Source organism: Bos mutus, chromosome X (genome assembly GCF_027580195.1).
Source record: "Bos mutus isolate GX-2022 chromosome X, NWIPB_WYAK_1.1, whole genome shotgun sequence".
Lineage (NCBI taxonomy): Eukaryota > Metazoa > Chordata > Mammalia > Artiodactyla > Bovidae > Bos > Bos mutus.
Genome location: NC_091646.1, coordinates 6,465,935 through 6,491,093, shown reverse-complemented (window position 1 = coordinate 6,491,093; position 25,159 = coordinate 6,465,935). Strand labels below are relative to the sequence as shown.

Sequence of the window (25,159 nt, the reverse complement as noted above, 5' to 3'; positions counted from 1 at the left end):
ATTTTGCCATTCACAGGATTTTACATGGTATATGTTCCCAAATCAACTAAGTGCAGAAAAACATATTTTATTAAATAAGTTATGATAAGTAATTATGGCTGTTACCTGGTATCATGAATAATCAGGTGTGTGCATCAAGATTTCATTATGGAGGGAAGTGTCATAAAGGAAGGGAAGGACTCGGGTAAATAAAGAGTTGTCCAAGAAGGCCATACTCAAGGCATTTGCAGCACCTCAGTTTGTTTTGGGGTGCTTATCTTGGGTTTTCTCATGAGCTGGAACACCAAAGTGAGCCAGTTCACAGCAGTCTTCCTACTGACTCCCTGATACTGCTCATTATTTTCTAATTTTTTCTTGGTTCTAAGTTTTGATTATCAAGCCCACTGAAGGCAGAGAGCATTATTGATGGTTACACAGAGTTATAAATGATGTCAATCATGGATAGGCTCTGCCAGTGGTGGAATGTCTCATAAGTTAAAAAAAAACAAGAGTAATTACTTTGCTACTGTTATATAATCACTTCATCTTTTATGAATTTGTTCCTGTGCTATTTGGAGAACAGTAACCTTACCTTTAGGCTGCTCCGACATTTGGGAATTAACTAATTTGAGGTCCTAATATCATCTGTGTGTTCTAGGCAATGAAAATGAGTTATTCATTAGTAAATATGAGAAGAGCACTTCAATATCACTGCATCTATGTCACTCACTCATCCACTCCTTTTTTTTAACCTCTTTTCTGCCAAATCCTGTGTTAGAATCTGGGGATATGGTGGTGTGGTAGATTAAAGATGGTCATACATTCTTTGATACTTCTCTCAGTAAAAGGTAGGATTTATGACCCTCCCTTTGAATCTGAACAACCTCTGTGACTACTTTAATACATAGTATATAACACAAGTGACACTGGTGTGATTTTGGATCCAGGTCTTAAGAGACTGGCACCTTCTGGTTCCTGTCTCTTGGAATACTCCAACTTGGAGTTCTGAGCTCAGACAAACTCAAGGTTGGCTGCCAACCTATAGGCTGCCCTCCCATAGGAAGCCTGAATGGAGAGGATTTAAGCAGGAAGAGGGATTCCTGGAGGCTAGCCAGCTCTTCTAGCTCCCAGCTGAATTAGATTAGCTGAAAGCCCAAGTATCATGGAGAAAAGACAAGTCATCCTGGCCACACCCTGTCAGAATTTCTTATCCTTCCTTCCTTTCCTTTTTTCCCCTGCCTTATTTTCTAACCCACAGAATCAAGAAATCTAATCATCACCAATTATTTTAATCCGCTATATTTTGGAGGAGTTTGCTATACAGTGATAGATAATCAAAACAAGAGAACAAATCAGACTTGATCCTTGTCCTCACAGAAACCAGATTTAGCAGTGAGGATGGTTCAGAGCTTCTGTACTGCACATCCCAGAGTGGCACAAGAATTTAAAATACAGCAACTTCACAGAAAGTTAGAACTAGAAGAAACCTACCACCCTGCTCAACCTCTTCATTTTGTAGCCTGTGTTCTTGCCTGGAGAATCCCAGGAATGGGGGAGCCTGGTGGGCTGCCATCAATGGGGTCGCACAGAGTCGGACACGACTGAAGCGACTTAGCAGCAGCAGCAGCAGCAGCAACACCACTGTCATGGGCTTTGTTTTTGTTTAGTTGCTCAGTCGTGTCCGACCTTTTGTGACCCCACGGACTGTGGCCCACCAGGTTCTTCTGTCCATGGGATTCTCCAGGCCATAGTAGAGTGGGTTGCCACTTCCTCCTCCAGGGGAGTTTCCTGACCCAGGGATTGAACCTGTGTCTCCTGCACTGCAGACGGATTCTTTACCCCTGAGCCACCAGGGAAGCCCTCATGTGCTTAGTGCTTTTCAACTGGGCTAAGGATTCCAGAAGAAGCAGATGCATCAGACTGCCACAATCACACCCAGCAGCAGCGCTGCAAATTTTAAGATCTTCAGATTGTTCTTAAAACTTACTCTAAGTGACGAACATAATAGTAAAGTGCCTCTTAATATCCACATCTTTCTCACAGAAAGTGGACGTTTTGTTTCCACTATGGTGGGACCTGGGAGTCTATTAGCCTAAAGTGTGAGGCGGAGTGTCTATCAACTTACTCATGAGGTGCACGCAGGCCCCTTAGTGAAATATTGGTGGAAATATCCTTCCATTAATCTGATTTCTAGTTCACGCTCAGTCACTTTTTTCCTCTTAGTTAAGATAGGATTTTTACAGACTCTCAGGGAAACAGATCAGAAAGTAAAAAAAAAACAAAACACTTGAGGTCTTTCCACGGAAAGCTAGAGAAGCTGTGTAGTCCAGATGTTACAAACTCAAATGCCAAGAGGGTCAGGCAGGACATTAAAAGTGCAGGAGTTGAGCCAGGAGCAAGGGAACCAGTGACTGGTGAGCTAGAGAGGCATGCCATTGACATTCCAGAGGGGTGGCTGGCCCTCAACTCTGGAACACCTATACCAGAGATGTCAAATTTTGTCAATTTTCTAGAGAATGAAGACATTCCAATTTTTATGTTAGATCTCTTAGTTTCTAAATGTTGGGCCAAACAAAATACAGCTGTGGGCTGATAGTAAGTAAGGCCTGATGTAGACACTAGACGTGGATTGATGTGTGGATCAGCCTCTTGTGGCTACAAAACAGACAAATGAGTTTGGCCAGACCTTGCTGTCAGCGGTTGCACTAACCCCGGTAGGATTTTGTTTTTTAAATGCACTTCTCCATTAGTGATGGCGAGTGAAATGTCTGGCTTTGCAAATTACTGCTGTCGTTTAGTTTAATGTACTCTTGTTTTTACATATTTATAAAAACCTTTTACATTATTAATAGTGATTAAATGCTTAGACACTGAAGATCAATAATGCTTCTGTTCACCTATTTACATTATTAAAAAGTAATAAGTCATACAGGGCGTGCAGAATATGTCATTTACTTTGTAGTCATGTTTGGAGTCAGTTGAAAAAAAAGAAAGAAACTCAGGCTACAGGGTAAAGTGTATTTAAGGAAAAAGCGGTAACTGCCAGGCTTGCTGGGAGACTCTATTGTGGGCAAATGGCATGTTGCCAGTGACATCACACCATCAGAGGCACATGAGGTCCACGTTCCATGTGCTCTCACATACCAGTGCAGAGAACTCACAGCAAGAAAGCCAGTCTCACTTGGATGCACAAGGATGAACAGCTATTTAACCTTTATGCATCCTTGCAACAGTTACTCACCTATATGCCACCATCTTTAACTCACAGGCCTCTGATGGTGGCCACACTCAGCAGCAAGTCCTCCGTGCGGCTCACAGTTTGCCAGTAGGCAAATGAGCCCCTCAGCAATGATTTCTTCATCTGCCTCCCCAGCTGTCACTCAATTATGTGGCAAAAACCTAAGAGCAGATTGGATTCCCTGATTACAGTACCTGTGTTCTAGATCTGTCTGAGGAGAGCAACCCCACAGTCAGATATGTATAAGGACCAAAAGTCTTTAGCCCAGCTCTCTAAGGAGCCAAAGTGGCTCAACATAGTGGTTTAGAAGTCTGGCTCTCAGTATGAATCTGCTTGCGTTCAGATCCTGGCTCTGACACTCACTGATTGTGACCTTGGGCAAGCAACTTGATAACTCAGTTATTGTTTTGTTACCCCAAAAGTGGGGATCACAATGGTACCTACCATATCAGGTTTTTGTAAGGATTAAATAACACATGTAAAAGTTTAGTATGAGACCTGACACAAAAGAAGTGCTTAATAACAATTTACATGTAGCAAAAGGCCCATTTTACCAGTTGTTCTACCAAGAAGTTCATTAACACTGGCTTCAACTTTGTAAATAATATCAGCGAAATATCATTGAAATGTGTTCAAATGAGGTGGGTTTTACAATATTGCCTGGTTTCCAGATGTCATTCAACCAGTTGTCATTCATCCTGTATAAATTAGATCTCAGTCACTTGGCTTATTTAAAAACAAGTTGAAATGAGGCAGCAGTGGTGTAACAGAAAGAAAACAAGAGTTACTGCATAGGAATAAAACTAACATGTGACCCACTACTGGGCATATACCATGAGAAAATCATAACTGAAAAAGACACATGTATCCCAATGTGCATTGCAGCACTATTTACAATAGTCAGGACATGGAAGCAACCTAGATGTCCACTGACAGATGAATAGATAAAGAAGATGTGGTACGTTTATACAATGGAATATTACTCAGCCATAAAAGGAGTGAATTTAAGTCAGTTCTAGTGAGGTGGATGAAGCTAGAGCCTGTTATACAGAGTGAAGTAAGTCAGAAAGAGAAAAACAAACACTGTATATTAGTGTATATATATGGGATCTAGAAAAATGGTACTCATGAACATATTTGCAGAGCGGGAATGGACACACAGATGTAGAGAACGGACTTGTGGACACAAGGGGAAGGAGAATGTGGGATGAACTGAGAGAGTAGCATTGACATACATACATATATATATATATATATATATATATATATATACTAATGTGTGTAAAATAGACAGTGGGAAGCCACTATAAAATACAGGGAGCTCAGCCCTGTGCTCCATGATAGCCTAGAGGGGTGGGATAGGGGGTGGGTAGGAGAGAAGCTCAAGAGGGAGGTGATATACACATATATACTTACAGCTGATTGGTGTTGTCCTATGGCAGAAACCAACACAACATTGTAAAGCAATTATCCTCTAATTAAAAGAAAAGAGTTGCTACAAAACAAGGCTATTGGCTGTGTGATGTTGGACAATCATTTAATCTCTCTGAACCTCAGTTTCCTCATATATAAAATGCACCAAGACAATACCTACTTCACAGGGATACCGTGAGGATACAATGAAAGAATGTTTGTTTGAAAGCTGCACAAACTAAAAAGTACAATAGAGATGTAAGAGCTTATAACTATTATTACTTATACTCTACATGATCAGAGTTGGATTTATTTTATCCAGAGATACTCTGAATAACACTGTATTACGTGTTGATTTTTTAGAGGAAATATAGTTAGATTGCTTGTCCTCAACTATTTCCCTTTTCTGACAGATTAGAGATGTGTGTCAGAGCTGAGACCACTGGGTGAAGGAGACCGTAGTTCTGAATTCAAATGCGACTTTCAGAGCTACTTGATAACTTGGAGGCTTTTACAAAAGAATAAGAAAAACTCAATCAAGCCAGGAGGAGGAGAAGGGCATTAAGCACCACAAGTAATAGGTTTGTTCACTCTGCGACTGGCTGGCAAACACTGCTGAAGCATGAAGCCGAACCACAGGGGCTGGAATTTCTCTTCACTTTTCTAAGTTTATTGCTCAAATGCCCTCCTCTGGGTCACAATAACTTGGCTCCTGTCTCTCTCAGGTCCTGACTTTCTCCCTGTACTTGAGTTCAGTGAGTCATTTAAATATGTATCTCCATGTCATGGAAGTTTCATTTACCTTCTTTTCTTCGTTTCGACTGAATTTCCTTAAGCATGAAGGTTTTTGTTTCCTTTGTTCCTCTGGAGTGCAATAAATAAGCATCTGCTGCTGCTGCTGCTGCTCAGTCGCTTCAGTCGTGTCTGACTCTTTGTGACCCCAGAGACGGCAGCCCACCAGGCTCCCCCGTCCCTGGGATTCTCCAGGCAAGAACACTGGAGTGGGCTGCCATTTCCTTCTCCAATGCGTGAAAGTGAAAAGTGAAAGTGAAGCATTTACTATCTAAATAAATACTTTGACTGCAGCCATTTGAAATCACCCCAGACTTGTTATTGAACTGGGGGAGATACTTCAAAATGGAGATGACTGAGTCTCTTGGAAGAAGGCAAACTTTGACTAGATCCCCTGGCAGAGAAGGTCTTTCTTGTGGTGCATGAGCATTTGAGTTTGGGGTTCTGTTTAAAGCTTTAAAAGGTTAGAACTGCACATAGTAAACATAATGAGAAGCAACTAAGCCTGTGCACCACAACTATCAAAGTCCACATGCTCCAGGGCCCGTGAGCCACAACTACGGGGGCCCACGCACCACAAGCCCTGAAACCCACGCACCTAGAGCCTGCGTCCCACAGCAAAAGAATGACTGCAATGAGAAGCCTGTGCACGACAACAGAGAGCAGCCCCTGCTCGCCACAGCCAGAGAAAGCTGGTGCATGGCAACAAAGACCCAGTGCGGCCAAATAAATAATACAAAATTTAAAAAACAAAACAAAAAATAACAGATCAAGAAGAAAGAAAAATAAACACAATGAGAAATGTTTAAGTTTCAATAACAGTTCTGGCATACAATTTGGGAGAAGGATGTTGACTGTTTTAAATTTCCATGCATGTCTTTTTTACCCCTTTCCTACTGTGCACAGGGGTGAAGACTGAACGTCAATTGTCACTCAGATCAATATAAACTCTTGACCGAGCTTTTCTCAGGGACTGATAATACCGACCAGGATGTGACTGTGTGGGTGGGATGTAGACAAGTGGTCCTGGACAAATACTTTCCATGTTTTTTTTTTTAAACTTTCTGTTTGTAATAGTCTAGAAGCTACTGAAATATCAGAAACAGAATGAAGGGAAGACTCTATATTCCATGCTGGGGGTGGTATTTCTTTTTTATCCTCTGGTCTTTATTGCATCTGAATTGAACTTGCAGCTGCCACAACCATCTTTCTATCAAACCTGAGAATGAAGTTTCTGCTGAACGTGGTAGATTAGAGAAATGTAAAGCACCTGGGGCCTTGATGATGGGACTGAAGCCTCAGCTGAGCCAACCCCTGAACCCCACAACTGCTGGACTTTCTATTTTGAGAGATAAACATCCTTACTGTTTAACAACAATATTTAAATATGTTTAACTGTGGCATGAACAAAAGAGGACATTTTTAAGCGATCAGAAACATTGAGTTACTTATATCTAGTGCTAATGACTAAAACCTATCATTGCTGAAGATGAAGCAGAGAAGGACAATGAGCAAATTCATGTTATTACATTTCAAATAAGTAAGTTAATTAAAAAAAATTTCATCTAATGGGTTGGATTTTGGTCTCAGGCCTTTAGTGACAATTCACACATTTGAGCTTCCCTAGAAGACAGATTTTTGCCCGTCTTGCATTTCACTTTAGAATATCAAATGCACCCAATTCTCTCATCTGGAAACGTTTTACACCCATAGAATGAAACTTAAAATTTAGTTTCTGAAATTCAATAATTTTTCAAGGGATCAATCCAGAAGATAAACAATAAATTTGTAAATTATACTTTTGTTTTTGTCATTAAAAGCCTTGCTTACACTTCACCATGAATAATATACATCATGTGAGTTTTGTGCGTATATGTGTGTGTTTCTTTCACAGTTAAAGAAAAACATGACCACTGTTCATTAAGGAATAAAATAAATACATATATACCTGCTGTCAAATGAGATCTCTGGAGGAATGACATGAGTACTGTCCTTGCCAATAAGGAATTTGATTCGATCATAGAAGAGTCTTAAAGTGTGCTGAGACAAGAGAGATTGGCTTTGCTGAATGAGGTCAAGAGGATCTGGTGAGCCCTGGCAGAGAGGACTGACATAACAGTTGCTTTGTTGACAACAATCCGGGTCCACACAGTCAGTCAAACCATCTGAAAAAGAAAATTTTGAAATTTAGCTTTGGGAGAAACAACATAATTTAAAATATGCACAAATGGAGAAAAACCTAGAATATAGCCAAAGGTAACTGTCCATGTTTTGAGTTTAGGATCTATTAAATTCACATATTTCTCATGATGTATCTATCACTGTCTCTGAGTTTACATGGCACATCAGTGAAATTCAAACTATTTTGTTCATAAATCTTTCCTTCCTGAGTCCTCCTGTAGTGCTACATTGGTTAGCATTTGAAGAGAGTATTCTATGAGTTACCACTTTTTAAAAAATTAATTTTTATTGGCGTATGCTTGCTTTACAATGTTGTGTTAGTTTCTACTGTTCATCAACAGGAATAGACAAAGGAGATGTGGTGTATATATACACAAGGGAATATTACTAATAAAAAGGAATGAAACTGGGTCATTTGTAGAGACATGGATGGACTTAGAGAGTGTCACACAGAGTGAAGAAAGTCAGAATGAGAAAAATAAATGTCATCTACTAATGCATATATGTAGAATCTAGAAAAATGGTATAGATGATCCTATTTGCAGGACAGGAACTGAGATACAGATGTAGGGAAAAACATACATCGATATCAAAGGGGAAGAGGGGTGGAAGGTTTTGGGAGATTGATACATATACACTACTGATATGATGTATAAAATAGATAGGGTTTCCTTGGTGGCTCAGATGGTAAAAAATACACCTGCAATGCGGGGATACCTGGGTTCAATCCCTGGGTTGGGACGATCCCCTGGAGAAGGGAACTGGCCCCATTCCAGTATTCATTGACAGACTTTATTTTCTTGGGCTGCAAAATCACTGCAGATGATGACTGCAGCCATGAAATTAAAAGATGCTTGCTCCTAGGAAGAAAAGCTATGACCAACCTAGACAGCATATTAACAAGCAGAGACATTACTTTGCCAACAAATGTCCGTCTAGTCAAAGCTAGGTTTTTTCCAGTAGTCATGTATGGATGTGTGAGTTGGACCATAAAGAAAGCTGAGCGCTGAAGAATTGATGCTTTTGAACTGTGGTGTTGAAGAAGACTCTTTTTTTTAATATACATTTATTTATTTTAATTGAAGGCTAATTACTTTACAATATTGTGTTGGTTTTGCCATATATCAACATGAATCCACCACGGGGAGGGAGATGGGTGGGGGGTGTAGGATGGGGAACACATGTACAGCCATGAATAAGACTCTTGAGACTCCCTTGGACTGCAAGGAGATCAAACCAGTCAATCCTAAAAGAAATCAGTCCTGAATATTCCTTGGAAGGATTGATGTTGAAACTGAAGCTCTAATACTTTGGCCACCTGATGCGAAGAACTGACTCTTAAAAAGACTCTGATGCTGGAAAAGATTGAAGGCAGGAGGAGAAGGGGATGACAGAGGATGAGATGGTTGGATCGCATCACTGACTCAATGGACATGAGTTTGAACAAGCTCCGGGAGTTGGTGATGGACAGGAAAGCCTGGTGTGCTGCAGTCCATGGGGTAGCAAAGAGTTGGATATGGCTGAGTGACTGAACTGAACTGATAAAATAGATATCACTCTTTTGAAGTTTCCTTCTTCCTCAGCAAGACCATCCCTTCAGGAAAATAACTATTTCTTATATTTTTTTGAATTTATCACATCATGTACATTTCTGAACATACAATTAACAAAGGTTTACCAACCTAAATTTGTCTGTACTTTAAAAAATTCTCCCAACACACTTGTCTAGTCCTAACTGCCACAATAGAAGTTGGTATCCTTATGGTGACAAAATGTCTAAAGTACGGCGGTGATTTTCACTTCTGAAAATTACCTGGAGAGCTTGAATCAATTACCGGAGAGTTTATTAAACCTGTATATTCTTCAGTCCCACCTATTAAAGCAGAATTTTCTCAGAGCCCAGGATTATGCCATACTTAATCTGGGTGATTCTGAAGCATACTAAATTTTCAGAACCACTTATTTTGAGAATCTGTAGAAGTGACTAGAACTTACTTGTCCCGAACAGCATTATTCGAGGCATATACTACGGTAACTTCCTGTATTTAGTGATAAGTCACTCTGTTTCATTCTAGGCCTTCACCATTTATTCCAGACTCAAGAATCCAGGGTTGTTCCAATAAATATATCACATAAAAGCTTCATTCTTTGGTAGAGGAATGATGTGGTACACAGGGGTTCTAGGAGGAAGGGAGACTTGAGAATACAGTCATTCCTTGGTATCTGAGGGTGATTGGTCCCAGGACCCCCACGGATACCCAAATCAGAAGACACTCAAAAGTGAAAGTGTGAGTCCACTCAGTTGTGTCTGACTCTGTGACTCCATGGACTCTAGCCTGCCAGGCTGCTCTGTCTACGGGATTCTCCAGGCAAGAATACTGGAGTAGCTTGCCACTCCCTTCTCCAGGGGATCTTCCTGACCCAGGGATTGAACCCGGTCTCTTGCATTGTAGGCAGACTCGTCACCATCTGAGCCATGAGGGGACTCACTCTTTTATATAAAATGGTATACTATTTGCACATAACCTATGCATATCCTCCTGCATACTTTGTCATCTCTAGATTACTTATAATGCCTTTGTTGTTTAGTGACTAAGTCCTGTCTAACTTTTTGTGACCCTGTGGACTGTAGCCTGCCAGGCTTCTGTGTCCATGGGATTTCCCAGGCAAGAATACTGGAGTGGGTTGCCATGCCCTCCTCCAGGGGATCTTCCGACCCAGGGATCGAACTGCATTGGCAGAAGGATTCTTTACTGCTGACCAGGGAACTAATACAATGTAAATACCATGTACACAGTTATAAGTATAATGTAAATGCTATGTAAATAGTTATGAGGGGTGTGTCAAGTTTTGCTCTTAGAACTTTCTGGAATTCTTCTTTTTTTCCAAATATTTTTGATCTGCGGTTGGTTGGATCCATAGGTACGGAATTCGAGGATACAAAGGGCTGACTGTAGGTACACAGCACTGTGTTAGGCGCCTGGAAAGTAAAAAGCTAAAACCAACTTTTTTCCTGTCTTTAGGAGCTCAGAGCTTAGTAGGAGGAATAGGCACACAAAACAGCTGACTCTTACACTTGTTAAACCTGCAGTAGGTGTTACAAGAGAGTTAACTGCAAAGAGAAGGGGCTGGAGAGATTAACTGAGCATATAGACACTTCATTCTACATCCAATACAGAAAAATAAAAATTAAGGTCCTTGCAAGGTCCTTAAAGCAGACAAGTAGCTCTAGTGTCGATGCTTAACAAGGATAAATATAAAGATGCTCAACTTCTTGCTTGCCGTGGAATAGGGAGGTGCGGATGGATCACGGCTCCTTAGGCTGATGATGAAAGTCACTGGCACGGTTTTCATGTGGCTCTTTTGCTCGCTCACAGGTGCTTACAAGACTGCTCCTGTTGAGCTGGAGGGGGAGGCACCACAGCTGGAGGCAATGGAAGCCAGGAACACCAAGGGAGTAGGCATTTGGAGCAGTAGCCCCAGGGCACCCAGGAAATATTTTTCCCCACATGAGGTCCTTTCAAATTCCCTGTACTATAGACACTACTTTGATTTAAAATGCAGTTTGCTGCTTTCTGGCCTCCGCTGTTAGTTCAGTATATTTTTGCCCCCGATTTTTGCTTTTCTGTATATATGTTTCTTTTTCACTGATGAATAATTGTTAAGTGTGGATTAGTTTCACTAAGAGGTTCCCTTCTGGTCCCCTTTCTCCCCTCATTCAGCAAATTTTATGAACAGATTTTCTCTAGATTGTAGATGCCACAACCACCTCTCCCTCCAGGACATTGTTCATAGCCTCCTCTTAGTACCTTCCCTCTTGACTCTGCTAATGAAACATCCGATGTGCTGAAAAGCTGGCAAAAATATCAGTCTGATAAAAACTGTTTTCCGATGTCTGGAATTGTGCATAAAATACTAAACAATGAAAAACTGCTTTTTCAGATGGGCAGTCACCTTTATCTTTCAAATTGGCAGCAAATGCAGTAGTCATAAGATTGGGCTTTCAGAGGTTTCAATCTGTCTACCGCACGATTCTAACTTATTTTTGAAAAGAAATGGATTTTAAATAAATAGTAATGCCCAAATGATCTTCAAAACTGGAGTCTAAAACTAAACACAGAGCCAGTTGAAAATTTGGACTCACATTCTCATAGAATTATGTGCTATAAATTCCAAGCTAATGTTTCATATGCCATAATTGTCTATTATAGGGGGTTGACCCTCTAAGACCTCTGTTTTCTGAGAGAATAGTACAACTTCTCTTGAATCTAGAAAGGCTACAGGCAAGCCAACCAATAATGGTATGCAATCCTTGAATTATAATTCATAGGTAAGCCCAGTACATGGGCAAAGATCTACTTACCAATTATCACATTGGATAACACTCCATACAGTATGTCTAGACTGTTACAAAGAAGTGTAAATGACAGTCACACTGCTTGTGTGTGGGTTGCTTTTTTTCTTCCTTTGGGTATTAATGGATCTTTTATCTTTCTGAACTGGAAGCTGTGGCACCCTCCTGACAGCCAGGCTCAAGGTGTCAGATATGGACACATGAAATGTTAAGTTATTTTACTTTTGGGGCCTATTCCCTTTAAAGGAATAAAAATAAAAGCAGGCAAAAAAAAAGGGGAGGTTAAATTGTCTTAAAGGACTAAATACAGCATTCACTGATCCTAGCTTTGCCAGCCAGGTAAGGGCCATTCCAGCTGGCTCAGTTGGCGATCATGAAGATCAAGGACACTGATTTCTTCGGAACATTTCTTCACTATTTAACTTTTACCTATTAGATGCATGCCCTTGGTTGAAAGCCGGATTGAATAAGGGAATATGAATGATACAGGGAAAACCCATGTTTTCCTAATCCTTAAAATGAATTTACAAATATATATCATCTTAGGGACAGCGCCCATATCATCACTTTGATGAAAAGGGACAGCTAGTTCATGGTAGGCTATCCAAAAGGATTTGGCAACATGTACAGATTAGTGAGGGGCTTCTCAGGTGGCACTAGTGGTAAAAAACTTGCCTGCCAATGCAGGAGACACTAGAGATGGGGGTTCTATCCCTGGGTGGGGAAGGCCCCCTGGAGGAGGGCATGGCAACCCACTCTAGTATTCTTGCCTAGAGAATCCCATGGACAGAGGAGCCTAGTGGGCTACAGTCCATAGGGTTGCAAAGAGTTGGACATGACTGAAGTGACTTAGTATGCACGCATGCATGCAAGCATGCATAGATTAGTTAACGGCCTTCCAGGTAGCTCAGTGGTAAAGAATCTGCCTATAATGCAGGAAGCGTGGGTTAGATCCCTGGGTCAGGAAGATCCCCTGGAGAAGGAAATGGCAACCCACTCCAGTATTCTTCCCTGGGAAATCCCATGGACAGAGGAACCTGGAGGGTTGCAGTCCACAGGGTCACAAAGAATCGGACACAACTTAGTGACTAAACAGCAGCCGCAACAGCATAGTTTAGTTAATACGCGTCAGGTATGGCACTAGGTACTCCCATGTGTATTATTTTAACTAAATCCCTGTGACAACCCTGTTCGGTAGACATTCTCATCTCCATTTCACAAATAAATGAGGGGGGGCCGAAATGTGGTTGGAAGAAATTTGGGAGCCATATTAATACCCAGTGTTCTGACTACAAATAACATGCCTGACATTATCATCCAAGCAGTATTACTAGTACTATTGACCTCGGTGTAAGACCTCCAAGTGCCTGATTAATATAATATTTAGCTATTTTAAAAATATTTATTTAGCTGACTGTGCCAGGTCCTGGTTGTGGTACATGGGATCTCCAGTCTTCATTGAGACATGCAGGATCTTTTAGTTATGGCCTGTGGGATCTAGTTCCCTGCTGCTGCTGCTGCTAAGTCGCTTCAGTCGTGTCCGACTCTGTGCGACCCCAGAGATGGCAGCCCACCAGGGTCCCCTGTCCCTGGGATTCTCCAGGCAAGAACACTGGAGTGCGTTGCCATTTCCTTCTCCAATGCATGAAAGTGAAAAGTGAAAATGAAGTCGCTCAGTCGTGTCCGACTCTTAGCGACCCCATGGACTGCAGCCCATCAGGCTCCTCAGTCCATGGGATTTTCCAGATCAAACCCAGGCCCCCTGCATTGGGAGCAGAGAGTCGTAGACGCTAGACCACCAGGGAAGTCCCTTAATGTAGTATTTAGAACACATGAAGTGGTTAAGGTGAAAGAATCAGACAACTTTGGTCTAACCTTGACTTTGCCATTTACAAATCAGTGCAACTCCTGGATTCTGTTTCCTCATCTGTTAGATGGGATGAGTAGAGGGCTGTTGTGAGGATCATCACATGCTATCATGATCATATTAGCACAGCGCTTAGGGTTTAGTAGCTAGCACTCTCAATAAATGTTACTTAGCTATGGTCATTAACCAAATTCTAGTCTGTACAGACAACAAAGAGTCCAGGGACAGAGTCCTAGGGGTAGATGTTAATGGTCTGCAGTGGCAGCTTAAAATGTTCAGACTCACGTTTTTTCAAGTTGCCTTATCACTGACCAGAGGGCAATTAACTTCTCTGTAGCATATTCAGTTCATTAGAACTTGTTCATTTTGTGAACTCTGCTTCATTAGGTTGTCAGATAGGTAGGAATCTATGTGGCTCTAAATGGACACTAATGCTACAGTAAATCTTTATTCATTGAATTTCACAAGTTCAGAATTTGTTATCATTTGGACAGGGGCTGGACTGAAGCTTAACCTTTTCAGTGTGTATAGAGTAGAGGATCTGCCAAGCAAATTAATAATGAAAAGGAAATTGAAGGGCTGATCATTCCAATGATTCAGTTGAACAGAATCTTCTCAGACATTTAGGAATCTACAAACAATGGACTAATTTTGAATCATTCATAAATATTTACTAAAGCAAGGCCTCTACTAGGAAATCCTGGTAGCTTCATTGTTGTTCTTATAAGCATCAAAGGTAATATGATTGTATTTCCTTTGGAAATAGTCTATAATTCATCTTTTTTCATTTACTCAGGCTGACTTTTACCTTAGTATTTTGCTGTATTAGTAAAAAGAAAGTGGGAGAGGTTAAGGGCATTTGCATTGTAACTGCCTAAATCGTTGTTATTGCTATAACCTATACAGTTACTTTTCTGCATCAGGAAAGTAAATTGTTTATATTCCACTAATGTTCACGTCCTCCCCACCTGCCATCAATGGCTTCCACATTGCTCAGAATAAAAGCCAGCATTCTGACAAAGACCTGTTTTCTCATAGTCTGGTTCTCCACCATCTCTCTCTTACCTCACCTCCCTCCCATTACCATATCCCACAACTCCCTTCACCACTATGTCTATGCCTGGAAACTTCTCTCCAATGTTAATATGGCCCACTCCTTACTTCATTTAATTCTTTACTCAAATGCCACCTTCTCAGTGAGGCTTCCTCTGACCATAATATTTAAAAGTTCACCTCTGTTGCACATTCCTATCTTGTTTTAACCTGTTTAAAAATTTCTCCATAACACTTACCAGCTTCTATCATACTGTTTAAAAAATTGGGGGGTTTATTGTTTGCCTCTCATAACTAGAATATAAGATCCATGAAACAAGGATTTAGTCTTCTTTATTCATTGCTATTTCCTCAATGACTAGAACAGTGCCTGAGTCCAAGTAAGCATTCAATAAATATTTGTTGGATGAATAAATGGATGTCTTAAAAGTCCTATTTATAGGACACTTATAAATGTACCTAGAAATTAATAAGTGTTCAATTAATGCATCAAAATATGTAAGTTACAGATGGATTCCACACCTTTATTACCCACTTTATATTGAAAGTGAAAAAAGGTGAAAGTGTTAGTTGCTCATCATGTCCGACTCTTTGCAACCCCATGGACTATAGCCCTCCAGGCTCCTCTGCCCATGGAATTCTCCAGGCAAGAATATTGGAGTGGGTAGCCATTTTCTTCTCTAGGGGATCTTCCCAACTCAGGGATTAAACCCAAGTCTCCTGCACTGCAGGCAGATTCTTTGCTGTCTGAGCCATCAGGAAAGCCCTACTTCAAACATTCTTATTCATTCTCACCACAAGCAGGAAGATGTCAAGTATTATTAGCCTTAGTTGATAGATGATGTGACAAATCTAGTTATAGAATGGTTAACTGAGTTATAGAGTTTAGATGTTCCAACTTCCACTTATATCTGGAGTCACTTGGCAGTTTAGGTTCTCATAACTAAGATGATCTTCTAATAAATGAGTTCCTTGGAAATGAGGGGGGATATGGTCAGAAGAAAAAATAAGGAATATACTTCCAATGCCAAGCCTCTTTTCTCAGCCAAAGCTTAAAAGTAAATGGAGGGGCCCTTAAACAGAGCAAATGTTATCAATTCACTGCTCCTTCTATTTCATTTTCCTATTTATTAAACACTGCAGGATGCTGGTGACATTCAAAACATGAGGCTTATTGATCCATGAGCTTATATGTGTTCATAATTCACCCATGGTGCTGATTTCTAGATCTAGAAACACTACATCATTAAACTGGCTTGCAAATAGCTATTGTCCTTAATGAATGGTGACTTGTTATGAAGAATGATTCCTGGAAGATCATTCTCTTTTAGGCAATTAACTTATTGATTTTACCAATGAATATGAATATACCCACTGGAAGAATTTATATAAGAAAAACTTTGACAAACAGGTGACAAATACTTAAAAGATAAGAGGGAAAAAGGCTGTTTTGATTAAACACTCTTATTATGCATCTTTTTAACCTCTGTGACAATCTTTCCACAGTATAAAAATTCACCTTCATTCCTTTATAACTTGAGTGAATAAAATAATCTTTGATAGCTGATAATCTTTAAAAATTTACAATGTTCTGTATAATCTGGCCAGTGCCTACCTTTATATTCTCACCTCCTACCAATCTCTCCTTGACTCACTGTATTCCAGCCACAATAACTTATCTTTCACTTTCTAGAAGAGTCTAGTACAGTTTCACCTCAGGGCATTTGTACATGCTGTTTCCTTGGCCTGGAACATTCTTCTTTTGACTCATGGCAGGCCTCCCTTGCCACATAGACCTGGTTAGGTTCTGCTTTACATGTTTATAGCACTGTTAAAACTTTATGGCACTCTTCACAATTGTAAATATATACTTAATTGTGTGGTTTCTTGTTTAATATGTAAACCATAAACTTGTGCAGGCAGAAAGTCATTTGTCTTTTTCTCCTTAGTGTCAAGCACAATACTTGGCACAAGGCAGTGATGAATGAGTGGAAAATTGGGTACCCAATTTGAAATGTTGGGCTGAAAGGTAAAATTTTGAATCAAACATTTGGATCAGCACTCTCCAATAGACCTTTCGCCATTGATAGGAATGCTCTAGATACGCCCTAACACAGTAGTCACATGCCTCATGTGACCACTGAGCAATTGAGATGTGGCTAGTGCAGCTGAGAAATGAGATTTTTAAGGTTATTTCAATCATATTTAAATAGTCACATGTGGCTAGTGGCTACCATATCAGACAATGCAGGTTTTGAGATCTCCAAATAGATGTTGAATGATCTATAAACTCAGCCAAAGAATACAAAGAAGTTTGAAATTTTTACGAAGTCCAATTTATCATTCTTTTCCTATTGTGGTTTATTTCCTAGCTTTTATGTTTGAGAAGTCCTTTCCAATCTTGAGATCTATCACCTATACTTTCTTCTAATTGTGTTTGAGTTTTCTTTTACTTTCAACTCATTAATCAGCTTGAGTATTTCTATATATTTTATTCTTTTGGAATATGGCATAAATTGAAAACCTAAGTTTTTTTTCTTAATAGTTGTTTCAGTTCAGTCGCTCAGTCGTGTCCAACTCTTTGTGACCCCATGAATCGCAGCACACCAGGCCTCCCTTTCCATCACCAGTTCCCAGAGTTTACTCAAACTCATGTCCATTGAGTCGGTGATGTCATCCAACCATCTCATCCTCTGTCATCCCCTTCTCCTCCTGCCCTCAATCTTTCCCAGCATCAGGGTCTTTTCAAATGAGTCAGCTCTTCACATCAGGGGGCCAAAGTATAGGAGTTTCAGCTTCAACATCAGTCCTTCCAATGAATATTCAGGACTTATTTCCTTTAGGATGGACTGGTTGGATCTCCTTGCAGTCCAAGGGACTCTCAAGAGTCTTCTCCAACACCACAGTTCAAAAGCATCAATTCTTCAGTGTTCAGCTTTCTTTATTCAACTCTCACATCCATACATGACTACTGGAAAAACCGTAGCCTTAACTAGACAGATCTTTGTTGGCAAAGTAATGTCTCTGCTTGTTAATATGCTGTCTAGGTTGGTCATAACTTTCCTTCCAAGGAATAAGCATCTTTTAATTTCATGGCTGTAGTCACCATCTGCAGTGATTTTGGGGCCCAAAAAAATAAAGTCAGCCACTGTTTCCACTGTTTCCCCATCTATTTGCCATGAAGTGACGGGACCGGATGCCATTGTTTTAATTTTCTGAATGTTGAGCTTTAAGCCAACTTTTTAACTCTCCTCTTTCACTTTCATCAAGAGGCTCTTTAGTTCTTCTTCACTTTCTGCCATAAGGGTGGTGTTATCTGCATATTTGACTCAGCACCTCTTACTTCATAATGCTTCTTTTCCCTACTGACTTCTGATGCTTGGTTTTATCAGATAGTAACTACTTGTACTGGGGTGTGTTCCTGAGCTTTTATTTGGTTGTATTGGTCTGTCTACTCTTACATTAGTACCACTTTGTTTTAATTACCATAGTTTAAAATTATTCTTTAACATATGATAGTTCTAGCTTGTTCTCACTATTCTTTGTTTTAGCTATTCTGATTCAGTTAATATAATGTCTAAACTTCTTTTCTCATGTCAATTCATATGAGCCTGTAATATATGGTGATTAATTTTCCAAATCCTAAATCAGGACGCTAGCTTTATTAACAGCAGTGCTTCCTAAGGCCCACCTGACTTCACACTCCAGAATGTCTGGCTCTACGTGATTGACCACACCATCGTAGTGGTCCGGTTCATTAAGATCTGTCTTGTACAATTCTTTAGTGTATTCTTTCCATCTCTTCTTGATCTCTTCAGCATTTACTAGGTCTCTACCATTTCTGTCCTTTATTGTGCCCACCTTTGGGCAAAATATTCCCTTGATATCTTCAATTTTCCCGAGGGATCTCTAGTCTTTCCACTTCTGTTGTTTTCCTCTAGTTTTATGCATTGTTCATTGAAGAAGGCCATCTTGCCTCTCTTTGCTATTCTTTGGAACTCTGTGTTTAGTTGGATGTACCTTTCCCCTTCTCCCTTGTTTTTTGCTTCTCTTTTTTCCTCATCTATTTGTAAAGCCTCCTTGGATAACCACTTTGCCTTTTTGCTTTTCTTTTTCTTTGGGATAGTTTTGTTCACTGCCCCTTGTACAATATTACGGACCTCCATCCATAGTTCCTCAGGCACACATAGTTCTTCAGATGGAATTCTGGTAGAGGTATTCAAAACCATAAAGGATGATGCCATCAAGGTGTTACACTCAATAGGTCAGCAAATCTGGAAGACCCAGCAGTGGCCACAGGACTGGAAAAGGTCAATCCTTATCCCAATTCCCAAGAAGGGTAAGTACTAAAGGATGGTCAAACTATTGAACAATTGCACTCATCTCCCATGCTAGTAGAGGAGGGCCTGGCAACCCACTCCAGTGCTCTTGCCTGGAGAACTCCCATGGATGGAGGAGCCTGGCTGGCTACAGCCCATGGGGTCACAAAGAGTTGGACATGACTGAGCGACTAAGCACCCATGCTAGTAAGGTCATGCTTAAAATCTTGCATGCTAGGCTTCAGCATTATGCAAACCAAGAACTTCCAGATGTCTAAGCTGGGTTTAGAAAAGGCAAAGGAGCCAAAGATCAAATTGCCAACATTCACAGGATCATAGAGAAAGCAAGGGAATTCTAGAAAAACATCTACCTCTGTTTCACCAACTATGCTAAAACCTTTGACTGTGTGGATCATAACAAACTGTGGAAAGCTCTTGAAGAGATGGGAATACCAGACCATCTTACCTATCTCCTGAGAAACCTATATGCTGGTCAGGAAACAACAGTTAGAACCCTGTATGGAATAACTGATTGGTTCAAGATTGAGAAAGGAGTACGACAGTGCTGTTTGAGGTCACCCTGTTTGTTTAACCTGTATGCTGACTACATCATGAGAAATGCTGGGCTGGATAAATTACAAGTTGGAATCAAGATATGTGGGAGAAACATCTACAATCTCAGATATGAAGATGATACCAGTCTAATGGCAGAAAGCAAAAAGGAACTAAAGAGCCTCTTGATGAGGGTGAAGGAGGAGAGTGAAAGAACCAGCTTAAAACTAAATATTAAAAATACTAAGATCATGGCATCTAGCCCCACTACTTCACAGCAAATAGAAGGGGAAAAGATGGAACCAGTGACAGATTTCCTCTTCTTGAGCTCCAAAATCACTGCAGATAGTGACTACAGCCATGAAATAAGGAGATGATTGCTTTTAGGCAGGAAAGCTATGACAAACCTAGACGATGTGTTGAAAAGCAGGACATTACTCCATTGACAAAGGTCTGTACAGTCAAGTGGTCATATACGGTAGTGAGAGCTTGACTATAAAGAAGGCAGAACGACAAAGAATTAATGCCTTCAAACTGTGGTGCTGAGAAGACTCCTGAAAGTCTCTTGGACTGCAAGGAGATCAAACCAGTCAATCTTAAGGGAAATCAACCCTGAATATTCATTGGAAGGACTGATGCTGAAGGTGAAGTATTTTGGTCACCTAATGAAAATAGCTGACTCATTTTAAAAGTCCCTGATGCTGGGAAAGATTGAGGGTAGGAGGAGAAGAGGGCATCAGAGAATGAGATAGCTGGATGGCATCACCGATGCCATGGACATGAACTTGGGCAAACTTTGGGAGATGGTGAAGGACAGGAAGGCCTAGCATGCTGTAGTCCATGGGGTTGCAAAGAGTTGGACATGACTGGGTGACTGAACAACAACAACAAAGCAAGACACATGATTAACACATGGAAATGTGGTTACCATAAGGTTAAGTCTCCTCTTTCAAGCACAAGATTGTGCACATGCTGTGTGCTTGTTGACTAAAGGGATATATGAGGTTAAGACATTTGATAGATTTGTGATTTCTGTGGTAATTAGTTTATATATATATATAAAATGCAAAAGAGAGTTTTCTCTTTTCTCGCATATTAAAAAAATCCAAGTGTTCTTGGTTCTGTTTTTACTGTGTAAGGAGTTCTAAGGTAGCTCCGAGACCTGTGACACCCACATATTCAATGCAGCCCAATTAGTTACCAAGAGTCACAATGCACTGAATCAGAGTATAACTAAAGTCAGAGCTGCAGGAAGTAGCAGTAATACTAATGAGTATTCAAAGCTGATTGCAATGCAAAAAAAACAATCCTGCCATTCTTTATGTATCAGCAATGATATGGAGTAATGAGATAGCAGCTACTTGAAGCAACTGCTTGAAAGTTACTGTAACGTTTTTTTGGAAACTGAAGATTTCTTAAGAATTAACATTAAAAAAAATAAGGACCATATTTTTCTCCCCAAAAGGTTCAATTGGTACTTTCTGATTTTATTAAAACTCACACACCTACATGCACAAACAAGTATGCAAATATTCATCATAAGGCATATCCAACCATTTTGGATGGCTGGAAATGAACCCTGCCATTCTGGATAGTTGGAAAACTGAGACCAACAAATAAAGGGCATTTAATGTATTCTTAGGGGTGTTACTTAAACAGTATAAAAACACATTTATTGTCCAAAATTTCAGTCATGGGACTTTCAGAGGCTATTTAATCCAGCTATTTAATCTATCTTTCCATCTCAAGGAAGAGCTAAATATTTATTTGTCATCAGTATCATCTTAATCCCACCAAGGAGACTCCCCCTCCTACTCCCTAAAGAGACAATCATATAAATATACTAAAATCACATCGGGTCCTTCATTTTTGATTCTCACATAGATGCACATTTTTAAAGCAATGTTCATAGGTCAAAACAGATTCAGCAACATCTTCTATACCTTTTGCATCTATATATGCCACAGATATTGAAATTTGATAATCCACTATTTCATTAGTATTTAACTGATCCATTCATTAAACATTTTTGACTCCCCTGAGGTAAACTTGAGGCCACAAAAAAATGCTTGATAATTAAACATTCAATTATTTTTTTAAAATAAAGCTGTATATTATTAAGGGAGAAACTTATTGTGGCTCAACACTGAGTCAGAAATTTTACTTGCATAGGTTGTTAAAGTATTTTCTGAGCATATCATTTGAATCAATATATCAATTGAGAAATTTCTATTACTACACCTTCAATCCTTTTTGTAAATAAGCAGACTACCTAGGTTTACACTCTGGCTCTGTCATTTACTTTCTATATGATCTTGAGCATTTTATTTAACTTCTCGGTGCCTCAGTTTCCTAATTTGTACAGTAGAGTTAATAGTAGTTTTAACCTCATGGAGATTAGGTGAAATAATTCACATAAAGGACTCAGCACAGTGCCTTGTACATCGTAAGCACAATACAAGTGAGCTAATATTACTAGTAATTATATTTGGCACCAAACTATGGACGCTCGGGCTTCTTTGGTGGTCCAGTGGTTAGACTCTGCATTTCCAATGCAGCAGGTGTGGGTTTGATCCCTGGTTGGGGAACTAGGATCCCGCATGCTGTGTGGTGTGGCCAAAAACAAACATAAAAAAATAGACTCTGGGTCACACTTAATATGTAACAAGAAAACAATATAGACAGGATATAATTAAGTGCTGGATTGTATGGTGTATATGTGCATGGTAGACTAGGGTGGTGGATGTCAGGCGTCATGGGAGATACAGCTTGAGTTGGAACTTAAATGATGGACTGAGAATGAGGGGTGTAGAGGATGAGGCTTGAAAAAGAAGATGAGTCTTGGTGAACCATAAAAGGCAAGTTAATAGTTGACCAGTGTACCATTTAATTGAAAATCTCACTCTGGCCTCCCAAACAAAAATTTTAATTTAGATAGGAAGGAACAGTCTCTTCAGAAAATGGTCTGTTATCCTTTGTATTGACAGAGTGGTGATTGGTGTAGTTTATCATCTCTCAAGTAGTTCACATGAAATATCTTGTTTAATACTTATAACAACCCTATTAGACAGTTATTATTATCAGACCCATTTTGAAGATAAGGAAACTGAAGCACAGAGATAGCAAGAAACTCTTCCCAAACCCAACAGCTAGAAGTATATAACAGAGCTCATATTTGAATCCAGAAATTCTGACTTCAAAGCCCTGTGCTCTTAATGAGAAAGTTGTTTCTACTTAAAATTCATAAGGTCTTATACCTTTTCAAGGCAAACTGTTAGCTAGAACAATAAAAGAGGACACTTTTATGCCCAATTTTGTGCTTAAATGATGATTGTAACCTTATTGTTTTAAGCCCTACGTGCTCAAATGACAAGGTATGTAATTGTCCAGGCACAAGTAGAAACCTTGAGGAGTTAAATTTAATAACCTACTTCATTTTAAGTTAATATACAGAAATTAGAAATTATTTTTTTCCTGTCAATTTCATGTTTTCTTGATTAGAAAGTAAGAGGATTTATTGTTTTAGGCTCATTCAGAAGTGATCTGGGTTGTTTTGAGGCTGATTGTACAATGCATTAGATGACTTTGTTTGCTAGACTAAAATAGAAGTGGTTACCCTGAGGCCTCAGAGCCACATATGGCTTTTTAAAACATGTGCAGCTCTTGAATTAAATATAAAATTTCTACTGTGAATTGTCTTGATGCTGTGTCCTTTGAAAGATATAAAGTGCTACTAAAAAGTAAAGACACAAGAGGGAGCCCTAAATAACTAAGAATAAAGATAACTACCTCATAGTGTGTGTAGTGCAAGGTACATCAGCATCTGACAGTTTAGACGTTGGCACATGGATTTTATATAGCATAATAAATGCCACAGGTATGGGAGCTGGCATGGTTGTAACAATTAAGAAAAGAGAAACTGAAGTCATATAGCCTTGAATTGGAACCTTGGTTCTGGCACTTTTGAGCTGTGTGATCTTGGAAAAGTCACTTACCATTTTCACTCCAAGCATTAGCCTTTCTATTTAATAATAGGGAAAATATTACCTATACCTTATAGCGTTATTGTGAGCATGAAATGACATATAATACACACAAAGAGTTTGGAGTATTGCCTGGTTACAGTAAATATTCAATGAATTGAGATTCAAAACATAGTATGACCTTATATTGTTTAAACCAAGGATTCTTAACTTCCCCTTTTGGCCAGATTGGTCATCACTGTGCTAGAGGCTGGGATATTCCTTCTTATATGGACATTTAATAAATGACTCACCTCCATCATTGTCCAAGTTATCTCCACAAAGCATTTCCATGACAACGTTGCAGCCTGTCCCACTCCAACCCACCTGACACACACAGTGCCAACCATTTTGATCCAGGGTACATCGCCCATTTCCAAAGCAGAGCCCCGGGCAGCCATCTGGAAAGACAGCAGTGAGTAACAAATTCAGAGACATCACAATGGGATTGGCCAACGATGAAGTATCTGCCCATAGGGAAAAACTGAATCATCTGGTGAGATGTTGAGATGAGGTGTTAAATAAATGGAGGAGGGGCTTGCTTGCTTATACCACTTTTCCAGGGAACTTGTTATCCCTTACTCTGCTGTGCTTTTCCTTAGAGAGCCAATTAAACATTATTAATGCTAACCCCAATTCCCAACCTCTGATTCAGATAGGATAAAATCTGTGATGGGGACAAGCAATGCATTTTGTTTCTTTTAAAAAACGGTATCTCCTCATTTCAATCAAAACTGGATGGATGATATTGTATCCAGTTATGCGAAAAAGGTGGGATAAGACAGCCATCTCTAGGAAGAGGCACTTCTCCTAACTACTGCCACTCTCTGCTGATTTTTCCCTAGTGATATGTTGCTTCAGGACTTAGGTATGTTGGTATACAATTCAGGTCATACCATTAATTGCCCATATGGTGCCTTAGAAATATGCTGCACTTGCTTTACATCATTTCAGCTTTTCTCATCAAGATTATTATTGATCTGAGAGCTAAGGATTGATTTTTTTTTTTTTACTTATCTGGTATTTCTCTCAGAAACTAGCATAATAGTATACCTGTTGTCAGTGCTCAACAAATGTTGGTGGAATTCATGCATGCCAAATTTAGACTTTCAGAATTCTAGGGATAACTGAATAAATATAGTCAAGAGAAAATCGTTATGCTTAAATGACTTCTATCCACTGGTAACCCTAACCACAAACGCTGATGACGCTCTCTATTTAGACATTTAGTTTCTCAGGGATGACCTACTCTCTGTACCAGTGGTTCAGAGATACGCTATCCCCAAGGACAACTCTGCATGTCCCAAGTGCTCGAGAGAGAAACAAAGGCATATTGCTTCTGGAAATTTCCCCAGTAGCAATGCAGAACAAGATCTAGATTTTACAAGT

At 39.8% G+C, this 25,159-nt stretch overlaps 1 protein-coding gene across 1 annotated transcript in view; it reads right to left on the bottom strand.

The window, feature by feature from the left end:
* Nucleotides 1-25,159, bottom strand: part of LOC102276527 (teneurin-1) — a 413,260-nt gene that overhangs the window by 172,443 nt on the left and 215,658 nt on the right. The window contains exons 10-11 of the mRNA XM_070365791.1: nucleotides 24,025-24,171; nucleotides 7,371-7,587 (exon numbers count right to left, since the gene is read on the bottom strand). Coding sequence (XP_070221892.1) covers nucleotides 7,371-7,587; nucleotides 24,025-24,171 — 364 coding nt within the window. The remainder of the gene's footprint in view (nucleotides 1-7,370; nucleotides 7,588-24,024; nucleotides 24,172-25,159) is intronic.